The 19,841-nt window shown below is 37.9% G+C and overlaps 3 protein-coding genes across 3 annotated transcripts; 2 read left to right on the top strand and 1 right to left on the bottom strand.

The window, feature by feature from the left end:
* The first annotated feature begins 5,947 nt into the window (after window positions 1-5,947).
* Window positions 5,948-7,313, top strand: LOC137951282 (transcription factor JUNGBRUNNEN 1-like). The gene is made up of 3 exons (XM_068797869.1): window positions 5,948-6,140; window positions 6,481-6,782; window positions 6,894-7,313. Exons 1-3 carry the CDS (start codon window positions 5,948-5,950, stop codon window positions 7,311-7,313), a joined length of 915 nt encoding a protein of 304 aa, XP_068653970.1.
* Window positions 7,314-7,904: 591 nt separating this feature from the next.
* On the top strand, window positions 7,905-17,373 carry LOC137951965 (CBBY-like protein). The gene is made up of 11 exons (XM_068798968.1): window positions 7,905-8,142; window positions 10,121-10,170; window positions 10,363-10,426; window positions 10,738-10,786; window positions 11,049-11,117; window positions 11,818-11,879; window positions 12,555-12,635; window positions 13,351-13,505; window positions 13,611-13,695; window positions 16,815-16,958; window positions 17,136-17,373. Exons 1-11 carry the CDS (start codon window positions 7,913-7,915, stop codon window positions 17,239-17,241), a joined length of 1,095 nt encoding a protein of 364 aa, XP_068655069.1. The 5' UTR covers window positions 7,905-7,912; the 3' UTR covers window positions 17,242-17,373.
* A 229-nt stretch (window positions 17,374-17,602) lies between these two features.
* On the bottom strand, window positions 17,603-18,676 carry LOC137951966 (glutathione S-transferase F9-like). The gene is made up of 3 exons (XM_068798969.1): window positions 18,417-18,676; window positions 18,273-18,321; window positions 17,603-18,190 (listed from the first exon to the last, which is right to left on the bottom strand). The coding sequence occupies exons 1-3, from the start codon at window positions 18,561-18,563 to the stop codon at window positions 17,751-17,753; spliced, it is 636 nt and encodes a 211-aa protein (XP_068655070.1). The 5' UTR covers window positions 18,564-18,676; the 3' UTR covers window positions 17,603-17,750.
* Between the last annotated feature and the right edge of the window lie 1,165 nt (window positions 18,677-19,841).

Here is a 19,841-nt window from a genome sequence, read left to right on the forward strand (position 1 = left end):
ACTAAACCATCGAGAAAATGTGTTAGTGACTCTATTTCAATCTCATTCCCTGCTTTATCTATCAACTCTGTTATATATGGACTTTGGAGCATCTCTTTCATAATGGTTTTTGCATCTTCCATTCTACCCTTAATAAACAGTCCCCTCACCAAAATAAGAAAACCCAAAAAGTCAGGTAAAAGTCCCCGGTTGTGGTACTCACAAAAAAATGCAAGTGCACCGTTGGCTCTCATCCTCTCACAGAAATCTAAAGCCTCTTTCAGACATCCTTCTTTACAGAGTCTATCAACCACAACAGAGTAGACAACAACATCCAAAACCATTCCCATTTCAATCCAGTGAAGCAACTCGAAGATACCCTCTTCACCAACTTCATTAAACTTGGCATCCATCAATTTCATAGAAATAAAATCATGTCGTGCCAACCCATTTTTTTTTAGTTCAAAAAATAGGGCAGTTGCTATTTCCACCATACCTTCTCTGCAGAGCACTCCAATGATGAAGTTAGAACCAGTAACACCCAAAAATCCTATCGAAGTCTTTTTATTCTCATCAAATATCTCCTCTGGATTAGTGCCACCCCGGCTATCTACTGGAGCCCCTTTCTGCACTGTAATAGCAGTAACTAGTGGACAATTCGTCTCACTGTCCAACCCAGCCACATAAAAATAATGCATCCACAAGACCATTCCCAACACACCTAAAAAAAATTTATCTCCATTTTTTCCACATTGGCTCCCTTCTCATATTCAGAACTCCCACCGAATAGAAAATTTTCTACTAACAGGGCCCGAGCATCATACATGGGACCCAAAACTTTCAGCACAACATTGTCAATTTGACCAAGAACAAACTCACTGTTGTTGTTCTCATCAATAGAAAAATCATTCATCCCCCATAGAATTGTTACTATCAATCCCGGAATCCCCAAAAAAATCCCAACTCGCATTTCAGACACAAAAATAGGAATTCTGTCAAAATGGTTATATTTCTCTGCTTGACAAAATAGAAAATCACCAAGCTAAAAATTCGAGCAGCGTCGTTGCTGCTCAGCCACTTGGAGCCCCTTCACCCCCATGGAAGAATTGTTTAGACATACCAATTGAGCGTGTTCCATAAACTTACCCCAAAATACGTTGAAGTTAGCTCCCCGTTGGGCTACCAAGAGCGAGATTGAGAGGGAGAGTGAGAGTCCGGAAGCCAAAGCCCACCGGAATTTTGTCCAATGAAGCCGACGGAGCCTCTTCTTTTTTCGATGGCGAACAACGCCCTTTGGGGCTTCGCCGCTTAGAGATTTTTCGAAATAGAGGGCTCTCATATTTTTTGTGTCTCCTGTACTAGGAGATGTTTTGCGTCCCGTGAGAAGGGGATTGTTGATGCCAAACCCAAATCAGCCCTTCCTGTGAGAATCATATCTCGAAAACATTTCCTGGTTGGAAGAGTCACTGGAAATTTTTCCTTCTCATGTTTGGGAAGGAGTTTTGCTTGCCGTGAGCAAAGGTGATTTGATTTTTCGTTCTCCTATTCGAGAAGGTGGGTGTGATGTTTTGGATTTTCTAGGTCTCATTGCCATGCTCAGGATTTTTGTGCATGACTTCCCTGCTCAGAATTTGTGAAATTTCTGGCACTTGGCCTTTCTGCCCGTCTGTTACAGCATCTCGAGCGAGTTTAGGTCGACTAACCTTTTCTGCGGCAGCGGGATGCCTCTCCATTGCAGAAATTTTATTGGAATTTTTACGCTTTCCGTCCCGCAAGGCTTCTTCCCATACTATAAGTCCACGTATTTCTTCCAATAGATCAAGCACGGCAATCCATTTTCCTTTGGACGAAGAATCGCTCATTGTATTCCTACTCTGATACCAGTTGTTATGATCCCGAATCTGAGGAAGTAGAGAAAAACAAAAATCAAGCCAAAGGGAAGCTTGAAAACCCTAAGTTCTTTGAGAAGAACGTACACCCCTAAGCTTGTTGAGGAAAACTCAAAACTCTTGTTTACGCTAAATCAATGTTTGTCCTTCTCATTACTCTTACCCCATAAATAGGGTTCACCCTTACAAGGTTTAACATAAAATATTACAACAATACCCTTGTGGTCTATTAATCCTTTAACATAAATAAATAAAATTAATTAGACTATAAATAAAATAATAATGTTATTGCATGCATAACACTTAATGTGGACTCATTAGGGTTCTTTTAGACCTAAAGGTCTTGATTAATTTGATGAAGAGTATAATTATTGAGTAAGTCTTATATCATCGTGAAGGCCATAACGAATAACTTACATGCCCTCATGGGAGAAAAAAGTCAAACAATATGGAAGCTTTTTTTTTTGCCAAAGTTAAATTTCGATATCAGGGCATTTGGTATTTTTGTAAATATTACAATGGTTTTATAAGCATTAGTTTGATTATATATTTATGTTATATATTAGGGGTATATAGGTAACTAATCCTGATGATTAAGAGGAGCCATGTAAGATACCAATGACTAAAAAGTCACACAATGATTTATAAGTGAATATGTATGCCTACAATGAGATGTTACATTCAAATTTATATATTATGTTGTATCGATTGATCCAATCAATGAATATAATAATTATATATTATACATGGTTTTCTTACTTATCGAGTCGATTGCGACTTGGGTGAGTCGAGTTATAGGGAGGGATTCGACTCTTCTATTCTACTTGAATCCCTTCCAACTCGTTCCAAGTCCAATCACCGAACTAGTGAGTCCCAATCCAACCCCGATTTTCATGTGTCTAAATTGAGTCTTGAGTCTGAGTTAACAAAAACCCTGTAGATTTATGAAATTAGTATCTAAATCAGATTCGGCATGCAACATAATATATGTACAATATTTCCCATAAAAATACCGAAAGAGGGACCATGTGATGACTATGAAATCCTTGACTAGTGCTGGGTAGCTAGGCATGAAAACGTCAATGAAGGCATTTTCTTTGGGAGAAATGATGGTTAGTTAGGAAGGCTACGTCAATTTGAAAGTTCTTTGGCTTAATTTTCAAAAGACTCGAGATATTTCTTGTGATTTTATTAATGAATCTAGAAGAAGCTTTCTCTTTCACATTGACTCCACAGAATTTGGAATGTCTATAGCAGGAAGACCGCAAATCCAGACTTGCTCTCATCCATACGTCAACACTTCGTTGCAAGTTTGCAACCTGAACCATGAATAAAGAAAGACAGAAATAAATAATTCGTTTAATTCGTGAATTGGATTCGTCACTCACTGGGTTGATTCGTGAGTTGGTCAAGTCAACCTGGAGTTTGCAACCCTGACTTGGATTTTACTGGGGCGGAGTCAGATTCCATGTCCCCATTAGGATACCATCATCTACTTGGACTCGTTCCATCTCGTTCCTGTTGACAGACAGATGCAGGTTTTCACCATTTCTCCTGTTTTACTCGGGGAAGGGGGGCAAGTCTCCACTCCCTTTCCGTCCAGAGAAAACTTCTGGCATGGACAAAAAGTAGGGGGTCCCCTTCCCTCTTCTGGTACTGCTTCCTCCCACTATTTCTTGTCACCCTAAGAACTCAATTTACGGATAGAGAAGGGGGAGGGGAAGAGTTCCCCCCTCCTCCCACTTCCCTTACAAACTATTAGATCTAAACCCCTCTTCCACTAAGTTGAATCAGAACTGGAGTCTTCTCTAACTCTTCCGAGAGACAAACCTCACTTGGAGAGCCCTACCCTTGAAGGCTTTCCAAAAGAAGAATTACTTCTCCTCAATGGACAACCCTGGAGAATCCAATGGACTCGTGATTTTTTATTTGACAAGAGACTTTCAAATTTTCTTGAAGTGTTAAAGTTGGGCCTAGAATATTTGCTTTTAAGTGATTGATTGCCCAACATTCAACAAAGAGTATAATTTCCATAAATCTTTGTGCCTCGTTTGTCAATACTCCGTGCTTCATATTTTCCTTTCTTGTACCCTCTAGAAGTACCATGCATGTATGAAACAGTTCAGACTTGATCAGTTTAATTTTGAATTACCTGAGTTCATAGAAAAATTATTGAATGGTTATTAGAGAAAAAAAATCTTTCAATTCTATCTAAAAGAATATTGCAATGTTTAGTTTCAATTTGTCGAAATTGTAAGGGTTCCCATGGAGAAGAAAAAAAATAAGAATTTGACCATTATTATTCCCAAAAATAGTTAGTAAAAAAGAGAATGTGATCATTATCTCATTTTCATATTGCAGCCTGGGTCAAGGGTCCAATAAGGTGTCTCTACTTCAAAGGAACCTAGGACTCTCAATAACTTAATGACCATGAGATTTTCTTAGACATGTCTCAATCTGAGGCAGTAATTTGGACCATCCATTCATATGGGACCCACTGAAAAAAGACAACCTCTATATCGACTTCTAATTAGAGGGGTCTCAGGAAAACCCAATGTGGATTGAAATTGAATGACACTAACCCTTGTTGAAACATTTAATCATAGACCTTTTTTAGTTTTATAAGACCTACAAACAATCTAGTTTTGGCTCTTTTTAAGTAATCCAAATCTTGAAGCTCAACTTCCTTGAAGATTGACTACTAGCTCATACCAAGTTGGCTATGAGTTCTCATCAATAATCATGTATTATCTATAAACCACTATTATAGTAGATTCATTACATCAAAACTAAAAAGAAGTTGCTAAATAAGGCATGTTCTCCATGATAAATAAATAAATAAACAACTTAACATAAAACCTATTTTGTCAAAATCAACTTGATCCAAGTTATTACTCAATAACGACACAAAATTATGTTAATTAAATCTTATTTTGCCCTATTTTTATGTCTATATTAGATGAGTTATTCCAATAATTGAACTTTAAAACATGCCCCATCGATCCGTATTACTATAAGTTGTTTTTGTATTGAATACCACTCGGATTTTCAATTTTCGCTATGGAAAATGCCACAACAAGTCATGAATGGGTAGGATTATAAACACAAAAGAATCTAAAGGAGTAAAGGTTATTTTGGTTTTTTTTTTTTGTATATTTAGTTGATCATTTCATCTGAAATAAATTAAAAGTGTTTTTTACTTAATTATTTAACCCAATTACCTGAAAGTTATAGGCTAAATGGGTAAATTAAAAGATTAAGAATTAAATGTGAAAATAATAATTCTAATATGAATAACATAAAAAAGATATAAAATACTATAAAATATAACACTATAGTATATATTATCTTTAAATGAATTATATTTAGATTAAGTTATTTATGACATGAGGAAAGGTTCATTGATTACAAATACACAAGGAGTGATTATAAAGCACCAAACCATTGCATTTAATAAATAGTAACAGGATCATAGGTAGGGTAACACTTTTTGTTCTTCATCTATTCATAAACAAACTGGCAAAAACATAAATAGAAACGATAATTGGGTAAAATTATCAGTCAATAGTCATTAAAAAAAAAGAAAAAAAGACCATGACTATATAACCAAAAAAATAAAATTGAAGACAGAAACAAAGACTATTCAACCTTGTCTCAAAGAGAAAAGAAGAAAAAAAAAAAAAAAGGAAATTCAAACTAAAATTCAAGCCAAGAGAGAAGCTCTCCCATGAGCATGACAGACGAGGAATGAGATATCTTCAAAAAGTCAAACATTTAGGAGGTTTTGTTCAAATTGTCACAATCCTCAGCAAAGTCTTGCCTGTCCTCCACAGCAGTTTCTTCAATCTGATCGAAGTATGTTGTCCTTTCCTTAACAAGCTCCTTCTGAATTCCACATTGCCTCTTTCTGAAAAGTCTTGCGAGGAATACTGTAAAAGGTGCTTTGGGCCCAGAACTCCAACGAAACGAACGTTTATTCATCACCCCCGACGCTACCTGGACCTAACTGAGACTACCTTCAAGTTTATAACTCTGCTGCTCTTGATGTTTTTCGACGGCTGAGGAAGATGGAGATCGGGATGGAGATGGTGATGGAGGAGGAGATGACGAAGATGAGTGAAGAGGATGTGATTCTTCCGGGGTTCAGGTTTCATCCCACAGATGAAGAACTCGTTGGGTTTTATCTACGTCGTAAGGTGGAGAAGAAACCTATTATCATGGAAGTGATCAAACAGATTGATATCTATAAGTATGATCCATGGGATCTTCCCAGTAAGTATGATTCACCCTTCATGATTTGTTCCTCCAGCTAGCGCCGTGCTTACATAATTTCTAGCAGAAGTATCTGCTCATAAATCTTTTACCAGTACTGCTACCATTCATCTTACCAGTTTATCTATAATAGAATTGAAGAATCTGGGTTTCAGTTAATTATCTCAGGCTGTGGAGTCATGAACAGTGAGATCATGGTTGCCTCAGATGAATAATAACATATAAAACTTCATTCTCAGTTTCAAGCTCTTGTCACATATTGTACCAGAATGAATATCAACAGACTGAACTTAAATTCGTTTATCTTTTGTGTCCCTTCTTGTTTGTGATTGAAATGAAGGAGTTAGCAGTGTTGGGGAGAAGGAATGGTATTTCTTTTGCTTGAGAGGAAGAAAATACAGAAACAGTATCAGACCCAACAGGGTGACAAGATCTGGTTTCTGGAAGGCAACAGGAATTGATCGACCCATCTATTATCACGGAGAGAAGACCCAAAACTGCATTGGGCTAAAGAAATCCTTGGTTTACTACAAGGGGAGTGCAGGAAAAGGCACCAAAACTGAATGGATGATGCATGAGTTTCGCCTTCCCTCAGCCACCAAAAATACCAGTGTCTTCACTGCGAAAGACACCCAAGATGCTGTAAGTTCTCTCCTTTCATGGAGTATAATTCTTATTCCTCTCTATGTTTCAGTTCGAATCACTAATTGTTCTTCAACCCAGATATTAACAACTTCACTGTGGGGGTTTCAGGAAGTCTGGACAATCTGTCGGATCTTCAGAAGAACTGCTTCCAACAGGAAATTCACACCAGGATGCAATACTGAGATTTATTTGAACAAGCGAAAACCATCTGGTTCGAGTCCGAAAATATCCATCCAAGACGAACCAGGTGGTCGTGATGAAAGAGAAGGTTGTTCAGTCGTAGGAGGTTCGACCATCAACCCAGTTAAGAAGCAGCAAGTACCCCAACTCAACCATGACGAAGACAGGAACCAGTTCTTGTCAGGACAGTGGAGCCCTATAACTCAAACACCTTCGATTACTGCTCCATATTCCAGTTTTTCGAGCTCAGACAGTACTGAAAAGGTCTGCAAATACGGCGGCTGGGATGAGCTCGGCGTCGTGGTCGATTGCGCCTTGGATCCAAACCTCTACTACAGCTACAGATAACTTGTAGAAATGGTGTAATAATTTCGTCTGGTAAAACAACTTAAAGAGCCACAGGATTCATAAACTGAGTTACTGTGTACTCTACATTCAAGCCAAAAAAATTTACAGTAATCTCGGGTAGAGGATGAAGTGGTTTGATGCTATGAGATGTTCTTTAATTTCCTTCTTCTTCTTCTTCTTCTCCTTCTTTGAGACGTGCAGAACTGATCAGTTTCTCATTTTGAGGGACATCCCAGGATTTAATCTTAGAAATTAATCCAAGTGATTCTGGTCTGAATAAGCTTATTAAAAGTAGTGATCAGGCCTGTTATATGAAAAGTCAGGTGCTTGAATTTGCTATAGAAGACAGTCGATCAGATTAAATTTAAAATATTAAAAAAAAATTGCAAGAGTTTTATTTTTTTTAAAACTCATTTTTAAAAATTATTGCTTAAACCCCTAATAACTCACACTAAGTCCTTTGTATCCTAAATGGGCCATGAAGGTTACAATGACCAATAGGGCCTATGGGCCCTGAATGTCCGTATTCGACAGCTGAACTCTACATGAGCAATTCAGCTTCAGCTCGTGCGTGCTCCTCAGAACCTCACAGTTTGGCCATGGAATCAGGTTCCTGCTCAACTCTCCACTCTCTTCGCTTTTCAAGGACATTGAAACCGGAAATCCCCAAAATCGTTCTTCCTTCTAATCTCTTCCTTTTCTCCCCGCTTAGAAGCCTCACCTTTCCTTGCAAAAGTTTGCGGTTTCCACGTTTTGCTTCGTGGAGTTTGCCACCCAAGAAAGTGGAACCCGCGTCTCGGCAGCTCGCTGTTCTCCTTGAAGTAGAAGGGTAAGGTTTTAATTTTTCTATTTTCTACTGATAAGTATCCTGGGTTTGGTTGGTTCGTATCTGTGCCATCTTTACATTTCTGGTGCTGCTTCCACTGCTGCTACCCATGTGGTTGAAGGTTTTTGGTATCCACGGGATTGATAGCTCTCATTGTCTGTTTCAAGATTATCTTTTTTTTGTTCTTATAATTCGTGTGCATCTAGAGTTTTGTTAAGTGACTCTTCATTTCTAGCTTCTGTTGGATTTATTGGATTATATGTTTGAATAATATCAATAATTAAATTTGTAAGCTTGGTCTCCATTTTTTTCTGTTTTCTTGTTTTTCTCCTGTTTGTTTTTTCACATGTTGCAAGTTGGAGATAAAGAAGAAAGTAGTTGAAGAAGATGATTGGTAGCTGTTAAAAATTTAGTTGGTGTAATGGAACCAAAGGGCTCTAGTACTCCACCATAAAAATGATTTCAGGAGGTAAAAGATTCGGTTTGAGGAATTCTTCTACTTTTACTGATGTTCAATTGCCTCTAAAGAAATCAGTCTATTCCATCATTAGTTCTTCAAGGGACAACGGCAAAGTAAATATGAAAAAGTGCATTCCTTATATGACTGTATGGTAATTGGAACAGGTTGTGAAACTGATCACTTTTTCTCTTTAATGATCCAATTAGTAAATCTGCAAGAACTAATCTCACTGCGACATTTTCTTTGTTCCCGAAACTTTTCCTTTTAAAGATAAACTCCCTGAAGTGGTACATAGCTGGTGTTGCTATCAGGGAGACTAGGAGTAGGTAGTACTCCTTTCATAGATGGCTTCGGTACTTATGAAAGTACAGTCCTTAAGCTCAAAGGACAAAAGTTAAAGAGTTAACCGCCAATTTTTTGGTATTTTAGAACTGGCCCAAGTAAAAGCATCGAATTTTAACTGATATTTAACTTGCTATGTTTAATTGCTCTAGCATATAGTCCTATCATATTATCTACAAAGTCATTTTCTGCAACATGCATGATGGATAGTGGAGTCATGACACTATAAAACCGTGGTGGTGATGACTTTTGATCATACGGTTACTATCACTAATACTGAACTACTAACTTATATAGAAACCCATCATCATTAGTCAGATTGTTGCCTCTCTATTTTGATTCCTGTTATGCATGTCTTAACCACCACTTTATTCATATTGTTTATGGTCTTCCTCTATTTCATCCAGGATTCCACATACTGAGTGAGAAGTTTTTTTTTTTTTTTTTTTTTTTGAGGGAGAAAAGTATGATTAGCGGCTGATAATGAGTTTGGACCATTATATATGCCAAAAAATTTGTGCAGGCCATTAATTCACAAAAAAAAAAAAAACTAGGTACCCAAAAATCTACCCAATATTAATATGTGATACTCTGGTTTCATCTCCATCATTCTCCTAACATTGTCAAAACCCTTTTCACTGCTACAATGCTCAGTCTCTGTCAAACATGCCCCAGCCATCTCAAATAACTCTCCTTTGTTTCTTATATATTGGCTATCTCTGTGTTCAGGAAATGTATTGGCTGTCCCAAGGTGTTCTCTACAGACTGAAAGATCACTTGGTTTCTTTTATCTGAAGTGTCATTGTTAGGCAGGAGAAAAGAGAACTATAGAAGAAAGGCTTCTCAAATATAGAAGTTGTGAATGATTTAGTACAGGGGGCATGCATGTTGTGTAAAATAAAATGTTCCCTTTCAGTTATCTTGCTCTGCTATTTTCTTAGTTTCACTCTTAAGAAAAGCATACATCTTCACCTTTATGTTGATTCACTTCCTATTAGCCATATGTGACACTAAATGCTGAATTCTACTCCAATTGACTGATGTGTAGTCATCCTTTGATATATGGGAAGATCATTGTTTCATTTTAGCATATTTTGTTGTATTATTCTGAAAGGTGTTCTTTGAGCATGAGCATGTGAATGTTGTTAGGCATTTATTCTTCTTAATTTCTTTTGTCAGAGTCCTCCTGGATGTCTACAGATCAGGCAATCGTGAAGCATTTAATATAGGTGTGTCTTTTCATTAACCCCTCACTTTTTTTGTCTTGTTTTGCCATGATGACTTGTTTTTTACTATTTTCTGAATGTTTCTTCCCATATATATGTTTTATTAGGAAACATTTTCAATCATATCTTTGTTGAATGATCTTTTAGTTTTCACTCATTCTTCTATTTTTTCTTTTAATTCTTCTGTGTCATCAGCATTTCAGAAACTTGGGTTGGATTGTGCAAATTGGACTGATCCAATATATTTAGATCTCGCAAGGTGTTTGCTCAACCTCCAAGCCATTATAAGTCCTCTCAGTGCCATAATTGTCAATTACATAGTGCACTTTTTTCTTGTATTTAGATCTCAACTACTAGTGAAAAGAGATTTTTCCTTTTATTAGCTAGCTCCTTTTATAGTCAAATTCACTTTAGAATCAAGCTACCTCGTTGTTCATGTCAAATTCACTTGGAGTTGGGCTTTGTTCTTTTAAGCGTGTCAAATTCACTTTCACACTCAACCTCCAGTAGGGGGATTTATAGTAAATATTATTGTTTCACACTACAGCAATTATTTTAAATACTTCTCAGGAAGGCTGGTGGAGATGAGGAGAGGATGCTTATGTTATTCTTTAACCGGGTAAGATACCTTGAAAATGCATCAAGCATTCTGTGTTCCGTAATCACATTGTGACTATAGTTATTCTCCACAAATAGAAGAAAAACTAGTTGCAATGGGGCTTCAAGTTTGCAAGATTAGAAAGTTTGCCATGTTCCAAGGCTAAATATGTATTATGTGCAGAAAGGAACTACTTTTAATTTTCAGAACGTAATCACATTGTGTATTCAGGTTCAAGAAAAGATCTTTATAACGGTATCTCAATTTGTTATCTCTTCTTCAGATTGGTTGGCCTACTTCACTACCTACAACTGAGAAGGAGAATTTCATGAAAAGTGTACTGAAGGAGAAGGTAATCATGTGCTGAAACTGCAAGGCCAACAACTTACTGGTGTGTTACCTGTTGGTAGCATTGCCCATAATTTCCTTTCTAGGAGACATAGAAAATTTTAGTTAATGTTACTTGGATCACTTGCTTCAAGAAGATTAACTAAGAAAATTTTTCAAAATGGAATGTGAATGTTCTCCTATAAAAATTGCCACTGGGTCATTATTTTATCCAAGAGCCTTGATTTGATTTTTGTTCCACAATGAAATAGGTGATGCGTCCTGCCTCCCTACATGTAGCAAAATATTGGCACTATGCCTCTAGACTCATTAACTACTATTTGATTACCTTTTTTGTTTTAGGACAAAAAGCCTCTCATTGATGAGAATCTCCTACCTTGACCCCATCACTTTTCAATCATCGTAAAGGTGCTTCTTGGTTGAACAAATACTAAACATTTCTGATAGTTATCTCACACAATTAGCCTCATATTGATGAGAATCTCCTACCTTGAACCCATCACTTTTCGACCATTGTAAAGGTGCTTCTTGGATGAACAAACACTTAAAATATATGGCAGATATTTATCTTACATTGTTTGTTTATTAGATTCCTTACTCATTCTGACCTTTTTATAGCATTCCCTGTATTAGATCTTTGTGTTTAAAAGTGATCTGTTTCTGCAAACTATTGAACTACTTATTGGTATTTGGTATTTTGGCAGCGTAAAGCCTTGGATGAGTATGTAATGACAAAAAGTTTGGCTTTACGACCTGGTGCTGAAAAGTGAGTTCTCTTCTAACGTCATTCTGTAACAGAATACAGGTTATCTACTCTCTCTTGAATTAAATGTAAGATACATATCCTCAACGTAGACAATGAAAACTAACACTTCTCTTCAGCAGGATATCATGTTTCCTTTACAAATGCTTTCTTGTCCAAATCATCAATTCCCTTGACCTTCAAACAAGAATAGGGGCTAATTGATTCAATAGCCACAAGCTACAGAAGTAAAGCAAAATCTATTTTAAGCTTTAGAACTAAAACTTTTAATTATGTTAATATCATATGGTTAAACCAGAAAGAAGAAAATAAAGTGCGCTAGTCACAAATTCTAAAAAATCGTAGATGGATAAAATCAAGAGTGAATGTGCCAGATAGCCATAAGCTATGGAAATACGTTGGACTAATAGAAATATCTGCTTTTAAGTTTTTCTATTAAGAGTTTAACAATGTTAATGATTATCAGATTAAACAGAAAAGACATTTGTATATTTCTGTAAAAGTGAGGAAAGCTTGTCATCAAATATTTTGCTTCAATAACACAAAGTAGTAGTCTAAATATGTTAAAATTATTGCTGGGAATCTGCAATACTTTATATGTCGCGTTTTAGCAGTTCAATAGTTCAATTCTGTTTTCTTATCAAGATTTCAGTGTTGTTTTTCATTTTATGTTTGCAGTTTCATTGATGATGCATTGAATGAAGGAATTCCCGTGATTATGCTAACAGCCTATAGTAAAAATGGTGATAAAATGGCCAGGTATGTGCTTTCTGAGATGTTTTTGTTATCATTCAAATACATTTTATTAGGCATAGAAAGTTGCCTCTTGTTGTGTCTAGATATCCAAATTTTGACTATAAATCTAGTGGTATTCCCAAATTGTCTGTCATAAACGTTTCTTTACTCATCGAAAAAATTATGAGAATAATATTTGTCCATCTATTGGCAAGGCAATAGGTAGGTTTTGAGTCAGCCACTCAGCTTAGATGAATCTTCTGTGTAACTTGTCAACCAACTGTTCTTTTTTTTTTTTTTTTTGGGAAAAGAAAATAGTGAAGCAGTGCAACATGTTCAGTATATTGGATCTAGTTCTGACAACCTTAGTTACTTAGATACTTCCAATATAGCAGTATTTGTGTTTATACAGTCCTAACAATATTTGGAATCTATGTAATAAAAGGTTGTTTAATAAGTAAATGACTGCTCTCTACTGGCCAAGAGGTATTTGATTGGTTTTCCTCTGTTTTGTGTGGGAGTGAAAATCCGTTTGAAGACTTAATAACAGCATACATTTTTCATTTCAAAGAAAATGAAGAACAGAAGAAAGAGCATCATCTCGAAATTCATCTAATGAATTGCACATGTGAAATCATAGAATCGGTGACTATTTTACAAGTATTTCAAGGATTATGAACCTGAAGAGGAAATAATGTAGAAATATCTGTTTCTCAATCATTTTCCCTTAATTTATTAGGTCTGTTGTCGAAAAGCTGGGAAGTGAAAGAACTTCAAAGATAAAGATAGTGGGCAAGGCTGAAATGGAAGGAAGTCTCTATGGTCAACTAATATTTGGTAAAGGAGTCTCTTCTAGTCTGGATGAGGAACTGGCTAAAGAAGCAAGCAAATCAGGTGAGAGTTTCCAATGCCTCAGGCTTTCTTAACTTTGATTCTGGAGTCTGAAAATCCTTCTTTGTCAATATGGTACTCAGCCTCTTTACTTGTCTTTTGAGACAGCTTCAATTGAGAAACAAAGAATAGCTAAGGAGGTTGCCTCTCTGTTGAAATTGAGTGTTGATATTGACACAAGCTCTAATGAGAGGTTTGTCACATTATTTTCACGTGTCGAAGACACTTTGTTGTGAAATGCAAATTGATGTTTGGTGGTTCCTTAAAAGTATACACCTTTTATATGATCTCCTTGATGGACTAGTTCATTCTGTGACCCAAATCTGCATTCTTTATTTGCAAATGTCAAAACAGTATTCCCTCCCTGTACATAGGACAAAGTTGATACAAGAATTTAAGATGAAGAAGAGTATATGAAGGAGAAGGAGAAGACAGAGTAAGGAAGATAGATTTCAAGATTAATCACACATATCCTAATTACATGTCATCCCGGCTATATATAGCCATACAAGAAACTACCTACGACTTTGAAAAAGAAATAACCTCCCACGATCAAAGAACTAATTAACCCATTACAATTAACTGAATAAACACTAATTAATAACTGTTAAACTACTAACCACTACACAACAGCCTTAGCCATGTCCGGCCCTACCTTCGTGATCTTCTTCATGTGACCATATCATTCCCCTCCCCTTAAGAATCCTTGTCCTCAAGGATGAAATCAGGATAGGATCCTTGTCCTTAAGCTAGTAAATGAACCACCAGACCAACTTTCGTAATGACTGTGTATGGAACCAAGAAACGTTGGGTGAACTTCATGGAGGGTCTGGTTCTGGTTGATCGCTCTCAATATCCCCGATGCCCGTAGGGAAAAAATCCTCGATCATAAATAATTGTGGTCGTTCGCAACGATGGCCTGGAACGAACTTCTCATCACAATAATAGCATAACCCCTTTTCTCGACGTTCTCGTGCCTCTTGGTTGGTTATTCGGCAGAAGGTTGTTGGTTGAGTATTAGAGCTTTGGTTTATGTGCTGGGTTGGTGGAGGTCCTTACACCCCAGCTATTGGTTTGGTTGAGACCTTTGGTGTCGCAAAAGTTGGTTGTGAGAGTAGTTGGTGATTTGGTTGCCGCTGCAGCTGATTGCGTTCCTCGATGAGCCGAGCCACTCCTATTGTATCTGCCAAGGTCTAGGTTGTTTAATTTTAATGTCGATGCGAATGTTGTCTCAAAGTCCTGCAATAAAACAACCAATTAGAAATTTTTCCGGTAGGCCGTCCACTCGGTGGGAAAGCATTTCAAAAGCTTCTTGATAAGTTGCTACGGTTGTGGTTTGTTGAAGGCGATTCAAAGCTTCTGAAGGGTCCTCGTAGTTGGTTGGACCAAATCGAAGTTGTATAGCCTTGGTAAACTCATCCCATGCGAATGGTCCGCGAAATTTCGTCAACCACCTGTGCCATTGCAAGGCGATGCCCTCTAAATGGAAGGAGGCTAGCTGAACTTGTAGTTCTGGTGCAATGTGTTTGAATTCAAAGTATTGCTCAGCCTTGTAAATCCATCCAGTTCGGTCGTCTCCGTTAAACTTTGGAAAGGACAACTTGAGGTGTTGATGAGAGTGATCATGTATAGTGTTTGAGCGAGAAATATGTGGGTGTGAGGATTCATCACGTGCAAATGGGTTGGTTTCAGAAGGGCTAGTGTTTTGGCTACGAAAGGCTCGAAGAGCTTGGAGCTCGGTTAACACGGCTTGTAAGGTTGCGTTCACCTGATCGAAACTTGACTCGTGTCGTGCCAAGATTTCGTTGACCTCATTACGGAACTCTGCATTCGTTTTGCCGCGAGTATCCATGGACGAACCCGGTTTTTTTTTTTTTTTTTTTTTTGGAGGATCAACGACACTCGGACTCAAACGGGTGACTTAGCGGCGACGGCAACTGTAAACAGAGACCTCTGTTTCTAGAGGTCGAGTTCCGAAAAAAAAATTGACTGAGCTGGTGAGTAGATTCGCACCGAGCGCAGGTAGATGAGAGCGCAGAGCAGAGAGTGGGGGTGATCGAGCGATGGATGCACGGCGACGGCGAGGAGGCGATGGTTCTGATTCCTTTCACATAGAGATTTTCTCGAATTTCCGGCGGCAGAAAGACGAAGAGTCAGAGGACGGCTTCGGTGGCAGAGGTCGAGTTCCGGCAACTACACCGTAGAGAGTGGGGTGATCGAGCGATGGATGCACGGCGGCGGCGAGGCGGTGGCCAGCTCCAGTACCGGCAATGGTAACGGCAACGGCTATCCGGCAACAATGGCAACGACGTGTGCGTCAGCGTTGAGGAAGATCTGCGGGTTGATTCTCAACGGCGACGTAGCAGCGAGGTGGCAATGACTCTTCAGGTGCAGAGCTTGAGTCCCGGCGGCGGCAACAACAGCGTTGAGGAAGTCGGTGGCTGCAAATTTTCTTCCCAAACAGAGATTTCCTCTGATTTCGAAACAAAAAAATTCTTTCCGAACAGAAATTTCTCTGATTTTGAAATTTCTTCCCGAACAGAGATTTTCTCTGACTTCGGATTTTCTTACGGCGAAATTTCTTCCCGAACAGAGATTTTCTCTGATTTCGGAATTTCTTTCCGGCGACAGAGGGAAGGCTGCGGTAACTCCGATTTTCAGCAAATAAAAAAAATCGGAACAGAGAGGTTCGAAAGGAAACGGTGACAGCAGTTTGGAAAGACGGGAAGAACGGAAGAAGAATTGGGGAAGATTGAAGAGCGTTGACAGAGAGAGACGCAGAGACAGAGGAAGGAACTCGCGGAACGGAATCCCGGAGTCGTAACAGCTCTGATACCACTGATACAAGAATTTAAGATGAAGAAGAGTATATGAAGGAGAAGGAGAAGACAGAGTAAGGAAGATAGATTTCAAGATTAATCACACATATCCTAATTACATGTCATCCCGGCTATATATAGCCATACAAGAAACTACCTACGACTTTGAAAAAGAAATAACCTCCCACGATCAAAGAACTAATTAACCCATTACAATTAACTGAATAAACACTAATTAATAACTGCTAAACCACTAACCCACTACACAACAGCCTTAGCCATGTCCAGCTCTACCTTCGTGATCTTCTTCATGTGACCATATCAAAAGTTTTCACCTACTTAATACTCGAGGACCCTTCTGGGATCTTCATTTTACTTGAGCATCGTCTTATATTGGACTGTGAGAACAATTAATTATTTTTCTATTGTAGTATTAAACTTTGATTCAAGATTTTCACTGGAAGCTGAAATTGATTGCTTTTGGCACATCCAGCTTTAAAAAGATTGTGGTGACATTGCGTGCTGGAGCAGAATATGCTGGTGTACCTGTACAAGACTGTGTGCTTATCGCAGGAAGCCAATCTGGGGTGCTTGCAGCTGAGCAAATTGGCATGCCTTGTGTGGTTCTTAGGAGCAGGTAATGCATTTCTTTAATTGTTATCAGCTGCTATTTGATCTTTTGGTTTCAAGAGTACCTGTTCGGAATTGTTTCCTCTCTTGCCCGCTCAAACTCCTTTGACTTGCGTGCTTAATTACTTAGTTTCCTACATCGTAGATGATGTAATAACAAGTTCTTCTTGTGTCTCTTTTCTAGCTTCACCTCAAGAGCTGAGTTCCCTTCAGCCAGTGCTGTTATGGATGGATTTGGAGGTGCAGACCTCAGCATCCCCAGATTACGGCAGAAAAAGCTAGAGTCTTAAATTTTGCACCCAGAACTATGAAAATAACTAAGCATTGTGATGTACTCGTAACAAACATGTAAGTAGGGAAGCTCTTGTGCCATTGATAGTCTGGAATACAAAGTAAGAGTAACCATTTCATTTTGCGTCTTTCATTATTTTGTTATGGTTAGGGATATTGCAATGTTTGATTAGGAAAGCAAGGTAAGATTCCAGAGGAATGAAATAAGGTTGGGAAGCTCCACTCTTGAAGTGAGAGTACGCATTGTTTTTTTGTTTTTTTTTTTTTTTGCGAATTAAACTAAAACATGCTTACTTGAGAACTTCCATAAGCAGACGAATCCTCCAGCAGACCCAAATTCTCAATACCCAGAAACAAGAATTTAGCTGGAAAAAGGAGTTTATTGCACAATCAACCAAAACAGGCTTACTCGACAACTTCCATAAGCAGATGAAACCCAGCAACAACAACTAAGCAGGAAAAATTATGTTTTTTTCTTTTTTCTTTAGTAAGATTGGCAAACTGATATTCAGAGTTCCAAAACCTTCTTCCAAGAAGGCCTGCTGGAGATATCTTCCCACCAAGCATTCACATGTTTCCTATCTTTAATCATATAACCCTTCTCCATATCATTGACAAGGTAGTGAGTGAAAGGAAGGTGACTCAAATCAGCCAAACTGAAGAAATCTCCTGCCAAGTATTTGCTCGTTGACAGTCTCTCTTCATAGATGTCCAGCACTTGTGCCAGATTCTCTTCACTCTCCTTAACCGTCTTCTCATCCGCCGTCTTCCCCATCTTGGGAAAAAAGAGAAGCTGAAGAACTAAAGTGTAAATATGTGGTTGGTAGTTCTGTCCCTCAACTTCCAGCCATTGTTCCACATGTGCTCTTTCTTCCAAATTCTTGCCAAGCAGGTTGGTCCCCTGTGCTGAATACTTCTCCGCATAGTATCGGAGAATAGCTCGCGACTCTGCAATTTAAAGATCATCATCAACATAGGACAAGAGATGACGGATTGAATTATCCACTAGAGAAGGTTCCTTTAAGCCTACCGTAGAGAGTGAAATCTCCGTCCTGCACAACTGGGACCGTTCCGAATGGCTGTGACAGATTACCCAAAACGTAAGTACAGAAAAAGCTCAAAGGAAAGATGCAATTAAACAGCAAGACAGAAGAAGCAGGGTAGAGAAATTCACCTGTAACTTTCGGTACTCAGGCCCCTTCTGCTCTCCTTTGATCAGATCAACCGGGACGATCTCGAACTCAACATCTTTCTCAATGAGGCAAGCGAGTACCCTCCTCGCTGCAGAGGCGTATGCGGGCCCGTGCACCTTCACTACCATCTTCTCTCTCTCTCTCTCCTGTTCTGGGAGGCAAACGCAAATTCAAGGAGAGGAAAAATGCGGCTAGTCGTTTTATAAGAACAGAAGAGAAATAAGCTACGCTTGCAAACCACCCACGTGATTCATGGTGGCGACTGGATCATGTTGTCGCCTAAGGACAGGAGCGAGTATCTCGTGGGAAGTAATCTTGAACAAGAAGAAAAATTGATTATTCGTATGAAAGTAGCCACAGCCGCCCACAGGCGGCCGGCATGTAGATTTGGTCAGATTTGGTCCAACCTAAAATGATTAGTCAAAGTAAAAAAGGTACAACACTAACCTACATAAGAATGTTCCCACTATCATAAACTATGGATTGATGGCTAAATCATCTTTTCAATTTAAATGGTTGTTGTTTATGAGACCCAACATCTTGTGATTAGTGAGGTACATGTCCAGCTATTGGGCCATAATATCAACATGGATGTATTCGATGTACACAACTTCTCATTTGCCTAATCAATTAAATAAAGGGAATTAGCAACATTAGGGGTGACATCGAGTCGAGCCATACTCAAACTTACATATATTTAAGTTAGGTTAGGCTTGATTTAAATATTTCAAACTCAAACCTAAAATTATAATTAAACTCGAGCTCAAAATTTTAACCAAGCTCAAGCTCGAGCCGGGTTACAGTTTCAATCTACATTTAAAATTTTACGTAAAATATATATAAAATAAATTATACATAAATTTTACTTAAAATTGGACATAACCTCTACATAAAATCAAACATGGCCTCTACATAAAATTAGGAATAACCTTTGTACATAAACCCTACATAAAATTGTCTATACACTCTGCATAAAGTAAAAAAAAGAAAGGAAGGGAACTTCCCTCCCCTCTTTTCACTCTCTTTATACCTGTAAGATATCCATGCCATAAATAGTTCAAAATAAACAGATAAAAAATTATGATTACAAGAGAACCAAATATTTAAAAAAAAAACACAATCCTTCACTCATTGAACAACAAGAATGACTCAAAATTAATTCTTTTTAAACTTGAAACAAACAAAAGAGTGTTGATATTACTCTGTCATCCATTAGTTGCAAATATCATCATTTGTACCACAACCAAATCCCTAACATTTATTTCTTTCTACAACAAATTGGTATAACAAAACCCACTGATTAGCAACTTTCTGTTATTACATGTCATGCCTATTACATCCTATGTACATAAAAGTTTAACTATTGATGTAATTTAATATGCAAAACACGATTACATTAAAAAAAA

The sequence above is a fragment of the Aristolochia californica genome, unplaced genomic scaffold (genome assembly GCF_029961685.1).
Source record: "Aristolochia californica isolate CCGP_79_NKW_82.1479 unplaced genomic scaffold, dmAriCali1.0.hap1 SCAF_15, whole genome shotgun sequence".
NCBI lineage: Eukaryota > Viridiplantae > Streptophyta > Magnoliopsida > Piperales > Aristolochiaceae > Aristolochia > Aristolochia californica.